General features: G+C 42.9%; 1 protein-coding gene across 3 annotated transcripts in view; it reads left to right on the top strand.

Moving 5' to 3' along the window:
- The window catches only part of LOC138949255 (uncharacterized), a 30,213-nt gene that overhangs the window by 213 nt on the left and 22,500 nt on the right, over positions 1-7,500 (top strand). The window contains exons 1-2 of one of the 3 annotated variants that reach the window (XM_070321040.1): positions 617-1,944; positions 1,977-2,910. The exons of 1 other annotated variant lie outside the window; for it this stretch is intronic. In XM_070321040.1, the coding sequence (XP_070177141.1) occupies positions 2,837-2,910 (74 nt within the window). In that variant the 5' untranslated portion in view covers positions 617-1,944; positions 1,977-2,836. Of the gene's footprint in view, positions 1-616; positions 2,911-7,500 lie in introns of those variants that run through there. One more of the 3 variants, XM_070321039.1, reaches the window with a different exon arrangement.

Below are 7,500 nucleotides of genomic sequence, written 5' to 3'. Positions count from 1 at the left end.
TCGCGATTGCAGAACAAGGATGTGTGTGAGTGTGTGTGAGTACAACTTGTGTAATACACCCTGTGTTTGATGTGTCTGAAAACACCTCCGCATGGAGGGGTTTTGCGGCCAGCGCAGTGAAGATAAAGAGGGAACATTTTCTCGGCTCGCGCGGCATCAAGCAGGATGTCCCTAGACTGTAAAACAGTCAAACACGCTTAAACCGAACTCGCCCGGGGAATGAAAAATCGTTTCGCTTATCCGAGTTTGTGCATATCCGAGTTCGGATAAGCCAAACCTTTCCCGAGAAATTACCCTGCAGTTCGGCTTAAGCGAGTTTTTTCAGGATAAGTTGTAAAATCACTTCGAATGTTTCTCTCTCTCTCTCTCTCTCTCTCTCTCTCTCTCTGTCTCTGTCTCTGTCTCTCTCTCTCTCTCTCTCTCTCTCTCTCTCTCTCTGCGTGGTGTGTGTGTGTGTGTGTGTGTGTGTGTGTGTGTGTGTGCGTGTGTGTGTGTGTGTGTGTGTGTGTGTGTGTGTGTGTGTTTAAATGAATAAGATCAAAACAGTGACAAGTTACAAGTGCTTTCTTCAGTGGGGCTTTATTAATACCTCAAAGCCAACTGTAAACATAAATGGTGAAAACAGTGACACATCTCAGAAACAAAACCAAAGATTCCACAAGCAACTACGCTTTTGTTAAAAGGATTTCAAGTAAATCATAATAAATTTAATGTTTAATGAAACCCTCTCCATTTAAAGAAAGAAAAGAAACACAATTAGACAATTTGTCTCTGTGGTCATAAATCAAGATCAAATCTCCGTAAACATAGAGAATACTACATGGCTTGCTGTGTCGTACCAGATTTGCACGAGGTTGTTTTTGTTTTTTAAATATTGAACTGCGAGCGAAAGCGAGCTGTTCACTATTTGACAAAGCAACGAGTGTAAATTTGGTACGACACAGCAAACCATGTAGTATTCTGTTTATCCTACATACTGTACTTACGTGTATTTTACTCAAAACGTCCCGTAGTCGAGGCAGCCAAATTGAAGACGCTTGTTTTGGAACCTCGATCTTTTCTAAAGCATCGTTCAATTTATTACGTCAAAGCGAAGAAACGTCACTCTGGAAAGTGTGGCGTGTCGTGTTGGTTCTAAAGAATTCATCGAGGGAAATTAGCGAGCGCATTTTTCTTCTTCTATAATGACGTTTGTCTTGGTGACTTTGGCATCGTAAGCTGGAGAAAAAACAGGTCCCTGCCAGACTTACTTGACATAACCTCATTTACATGATATACACACGTGTGATTTGAACGATTGATATCTCATGAGTGTCTCTCTCACGTATGTAGGATAAATAGATTGTTGGCAAATGTTTTGTTTTGCTGCATGTTTATTGTGGTTTGATCTTCACCACTCGCTCAAAATGGGCACATACATTCCTCAGGTAAATTTGCTCTTCACACAGATCTGTTCCTTCTACACGTCATCAGTTTCCCCGCATAGGCCTACTCAAAAACAGGTGACGTGTTCGTTTCCGTAGGATAAATATAGCCGTGACGAAATATGTTTATGTTCCTGACGTGTTTTTCAAGCCAAACAAAACACAAAAAAGTCTCTCCGACAGTGTTTAGAGTTTGGCTTATCTGTCAAAATCACGTTTGAGATATCCGTGTTTGAGTTAGCTATTTTTTGACAGAGTTTGGCTTATCCAAATTAGAAATAGTCTTACAAAGAGGTGGGTCTGGCGGGGAATTGGTTTTGGTTTCTGAGATCCGAGTTTTTTGCTTAAGCGTGTTTCGTTTAGGCGAGTGCGGCTGTACAACAAAATGTGATAATGTACTCCTGGAATATTCCCACAACAAGAGACACTTCATATGAAACTTTGCGTGATTATACTGTATCTTCAGTACACGAGGGTTTTGGGGCCCGGGGATCTTGGGACCCTCTAACACTCTGCTGAGGTTGTCAAAGGACCCTCTAACACTCTGCTGAGGGTGTCAAAGGACCCTCTAACAGTCTGCTGAGGGTGTCAAAGGACCCTCTTAAAATTGAAAGTGGGGTCCCGGAACCCTTTAAGTGGGGCATCCTTGAGGCTCGTTTGTGGTTGAAGCATACCAATGTTTGGTTGTATCACTCAAATATTTTGACCGGCACGGTTGGCCTAGTGGTAAGGCGTCCGCCCCGTGATCGGGAGGGCGTGGGTTCGAACCCCGGCCGGGTCATACCTAATTAAGACTTTAAAATTGGCAATCTAGTGGCTGCTCCGCCTGGTGTCTGGCATTATGGGGTTAGTGCTAGGACTGGTTGGTCCGGTGTCAGAATAATGTGACTGGCTGAGACATGAAGCCTGTGCTGCGACTTCTGTCTTGTGTGTGGCGCACGTTATATGATATGGCCCTTCGTGGTCGGCTGGGCGTTAAGCAAACAAACAAACAAACAAACACGTCACGCCAGACTTTCAGAATGACGTTTCTTTACTCGGATATGCACAAACTCGGATAAGCGAAACGATTTGTCATTCCCCGGGCGAGTTCGGCTTAAGCGTGTTTGACTGTATTACAGTCTAGGGACATCCTGCTTGATGCCGCGCGAGCCGAGAAAATGTTCCCTCTTTATCTTCACTGCGCTGGCCGTGCGGAGGTGTTTTCAGACACATCAAACACAGGGTGTATTACACAAGTTGTACACACACACACTCACACACATCCTTGTTCTGCAATCGCGACAGCGAACCTTTTATGCACGGTGTACGGAAAAAACAGCGTAAGTTTGAACAGCGTCATCTTACCTTAACTGACCAGCCTGGACGTACACAATGACCAGCCTTTGAATATAGGTTGTCCACTTCACAAAATGGTAATCCACTCGATCACGGATCTTATGTGGCAACGACAACGTTATGGCGTTGGTTTGTTTGTTTTGCCTGTGTAAGTATGCTTGCAGCTTGTATTGATGCAGTGTTTCGTTGTTCACTTGTGCTCTGAATGCTGCTGCACATGCTTTTTCGCTTTGCTTTGTATATGTATGTTTTTTCATTGTAAAGCGCTTAGAGAACGTCAAGCGCTCTATAAATCTCCCATATTATTATTATTATTATTATTATTATTATTATTATTATTATTATTATTATTATTATTATTTAAGTTATTGAGACATCCCAGTGCACTAAGGGATTTATAGAGCAAATCGAGAAAATTCATTATTGAACGAAGCGCATAGCGCTGAGTTCAATAATTATTTTCGAGATTTGCTCTATAAATCCCTTAGTGCACTGGGATTGTTTCAATAACGATATTGTCAGTACCGCCATAGAAAAAAGAAGATTCCAAGCGCACATTTTGCAACGCGCATTTGAATAGGCATAACTGTGTGGTCAGGTCGTGTACAGTAAAGATCTACTTTTGTGTGGGGTGTCTCAAGTGTGTCGTGCTTTCGTCACACGCATTTTAATTTCTGTTGGTAAATTCCAGTGTAGCGTTAATCTGAACAGTGATGATCTTTCAGAGAGACCTCATTTGAACTCGGAGAAAGGGCTGTGCTCTTCATTATTTGCGATTCGAAACCTCCAGTCGAGCTTCGACGGATTGACTGTGCGGAGTGACTCCCCTTGAATTGACTCGAAGCCGCGGGACTCGACGGTTCGCATATTTTCAAAACAAATGTGGCATATTTCTCGTGTTGTATCTTCACTCATCGGGGAGTCTGATACTAAATATGAACGGTAAGAATGCTCTGAACCCTACACGTATTATATCCCCATCGTTTTTTCGTTCACATTTGCCCAACATGTTAATTTGCTGAGCGGGGTTTATGTCGTCTGCTAGGGCAATCAAACCACTGCATGCAGTCTGCACTGACTGAGTCTGCACGCACGAGGCACGCTGGTAATAAGTCTTATAATGGTAAGAACGTTCTGAACCCTACACGTTTTCGATTACGATTGTTCTTGCCTTGAAATAATAATTCGGAAACCATTCATTTACTGAACTGATGCAGTCGTATTTCAGTGTAGTCAGTGCGGCTACGTATGACAGAGTCGATCGAGTCAGTCTTCCAAACTGGTCTAGCTGGTACGTTATCGGAATAACACTTGTGTTTTCTGCTAGCGGGTGGGAATTTTATATTAACTCATCATTTGGTAATGTGGATGATAAGCTACATGCCACTAACACGATGAGAAGAATCTATGCAAGTCGGCGAGAATTAGATGAAACACAGCGGCTTGTATTTTTAGATCAGTGGCAGCCGCACTGTGGCACAGGCACATGCAATCTGTCAGAAAAAACCACTTCTGCTTTAATTGAGAAGCAGGGAATTTATGGTCATTTGGTATTGTGGAAAATATAAGCTACATGTCAGTAATTAATTCTGAGGATGAGAGCACAGTCTTGCTTAGGTAAAGGGCGTAAGAATACGCTCTGTGGAAAAGTTAGCGCACTCCAAGAGTGCGCTAACAGTTTTAGCGCATCGCTATTAGCCAATCAACTGGTTCACATCAGTCATGTGACACCAGTACTTACTGACAATTATTATTATTATTATTATTATTAAGGATAAGGATAAGATTTCATGTAGTCATGTGAGGTTACACTCATGGAAATTCGAGCTGCTCTCTCACTGAGGAAAGCGAGCTGCCATACAGTATACGGCGCTATCTATTTTTCTCTTCTTTTTCCTGCATGCGTGTATTTATGTTTCCAAACCCTGAGACTTTCGCTGTGAACTTTGGTTCTTTATCGTGCGCATGCATATTGTTGCAGAACAGTTGCGCAGGCGTGAACTACTAAAGAAGTTTTTGAATTCATAATGTGCACTCTTATGTTACAATAATTGTATGATATCTATATATATACGACTGGTGTCTGTCTGTCTGTCTGTCTGTCTGTCTGTTTGCGATGCACGGCCAAAGTTCTCGGTGGATCTTTTTCAAATTTGGACACCGTATTCAGCTACACCCCGGACACAACCTCATCGATGAGATATTTCAACACGTGCTCTCAGCGCGCAGCGCTGTGCGCGCTGAACCGATTTTTGTTGTTGTTGTCGGGATCCACTACCAGTAACTCTTCCTTATCTTCTCCAGTGTTTTCAGCCGCGATTATCTCCCTTCCTCCGTGTGGCGTCAATCCATATTCCCGTTACTACGTTACTATTTTTAGAAGGTCACTGCACGTTACTATTTTTAGAAGGTCTCCAGTGTTTTGCGCGTTTATCTCCTTTCCTTCGTGCGCCGGCAAAGACGGCGTACACCCGGCAAAGCCGGGTCCCAGGCGCAGCCTGGTATTCGGCTCTACTTCTTCCCGGCGAAGCCGGTACCCGGCGAAGCGGGTAATCATCTAGTATCTAGTAAAAAATATGTGGGATATCTATAAGGAATCTTGTAGCAGCTTAGTTTGTTTTGTATTTTTTTTACCTCAGTTGCATGCAGGCTGCTACAGCCCTTTTTACATTTAGTCAAGTTTTGACTGAATGTTTTAACATAGAGAGGGAATCGAGATGAGGGTCGTTGTGTATGTATGTGTGTGTGTGTGTGTGTGTGTGTGTGTGTGTGTGTGTGTGTGTGTGTGTGTGTGTGTGTGTGTGTGTGTGTGTGTGTGTGTGTGTGTGTGTGTGTGTGTGTGTGTGTGTGTACAGCGATTCAGAGAAAACTACCGGACCGATCTTCCTGAGTATAATATCCCCACCCGGTTTTTTAATTTTTTTGATGAATGTCTTTGATGACATCATATCCGGCTTTTTGTGAAAGTTGAGGCAGCACTGTCACGCTCTCATTTTTCAACCAAATTGGTTGACATTTTGGTGAAGTAATCTTCGACGAAGCTCGGACTTTGGTATTTCATTTCAGCTTGGAGGCTTAAAAGTTAATTAATGAGTTTGCTCATTAAACTTGTCGTTAAAATCGATTTTTCGCAAATAGATTTAAAATTGATTGCATTGTATTCCTTATCTTCACCTGAATGCAAAGATATATAGATATGTCATGTTTACTCTAAAAAATATGCTCAGAATGTGAGGAAATAAGTTCAGTAAGTAGGCCTACTACGGACGCATGCTTCGCGGCGGCGAGCGTGACCCGTCTCGGTCTTCGGTATGGTTAGCCGAGACTATCTGAATGTAGTCTTGGCGATGATTGGTTTGTGGTGTTGATCTTGACTAAATGTCTTTATATCGCTTCACGCGACTTGTTTTTCTTTCGTTGTTTCTTTTCTTTGCGGGCATAGCAGTTTTGTGTTCACAAGCTTCAGTGGGTGGGCCCTACTTAGAAAAACGAAAAAATTACGTAGACGCGTTTCCTGAGATTTCGAATTCACAGTGTGCTTTCTCGTGTCACAATAACATGTTGGATCTTCTTCTTCTTCTTCTTCGTTCGTGGGCTGAAACTCCCCCGTACACTCGTGTTTTTTGCACGAGTGGAATTTTACGTGTATGACCGTTTTTTACCCCGCCATTGAGGCAGCCATACGCCGTTTTCGGAGGAACATGTTGGATGATGTGCAGGTAACTTAAAGCAAGCACTACGATCACGGACTCTCTACAGGTACTACGATCACGGACTGTTTACAGGTTGCTTACACAAGCATGTACAATTCCAATTAATTGTGTGCTCTTTTACGAGGCAGTAATCTGTGAGAGTGATTTAAAGCCATATGTACTCGATGACTATACACGCTAATTGCTTTACCAACAGCTGGAGACAGACTAAATTAAGTTTCCTGCAACATATTGTGGTCTAGGACCCCTTAAATGTTGAGATATTTGAATTTTCATTTTGATCTGGATCGTCCTATTTATAGATTTGGCAACACATGTAACGTTGATGCAAGGGAGAGAACACCGCGGCTTTGTTGACATCCTCACTTTTTCAGAGGCTAGAACAAGCTGTAATGCATGTATTATGGTCCGCGCATGGTGACGTATCGTCATTATATGGTCTTATGGTGCGTTTGACATCGATTGTGGGCAAACTACACTTTGTAAACACGGGAGTGCGTTAGTATGCCTTTAAAGTGATCTTAAGTTCACTCTGTGCATTCACAATGCACTGGGCCCGGTAGCTCAGTGGGTAGAGCACTTGACATGTGATCCGAGGGACATGGGTTCGAATCCGGGCCGGGACGGACACGGGTCAACTTTATGTGCAGACTCAGAGACGGTATCCATGTTCCACCCCCGTGTCACGACTATCTAAACACGCACACACCCGGGTAGCGCGACTCTGTTGCTGCTAGCTTTTCCCTGGGAGGAAGCGAACCGAATTTCCCAGCGATGGGACAATTTAGTAATGAAAATAAAAATGAAAATTATGTTAAAGTATCCTGTTGGGTTATTTGAAGGAATTTCAAAAAAGCGCAGTATTCAGAGGCGTCAACGGTTGCTTAGAAAAGCAATAGTGCAACAAACATTGTCTTTATCCGCTTTCAGTAGTGCAGTGCACATGAATCTACCATTTCCTGTTGTTCAGATCGTAATCATGTCAGGCACTTGAATATTGCACTTTTAAGCGCGCCTTGATCAGT

Source organism: Littorina saxatilis, linkage group LG15 (assembly GCF_037325665.1).
Source record: "Littorina saxatilis isolate snail1 linkage group LG15, US_GU_Lsax_2.0, whole genome shotgun sequence".
NCBI lineage: Eukaryota > Metazoa > Mollusca > Gastropoda > Littorinimorpha > Littorinidae > Littorina > Littorina saxatilis.
Note: the sequence above shows the minus strand (reverse complement) of the source record. Positions and strands in the feature narration are given on the sequence as shown.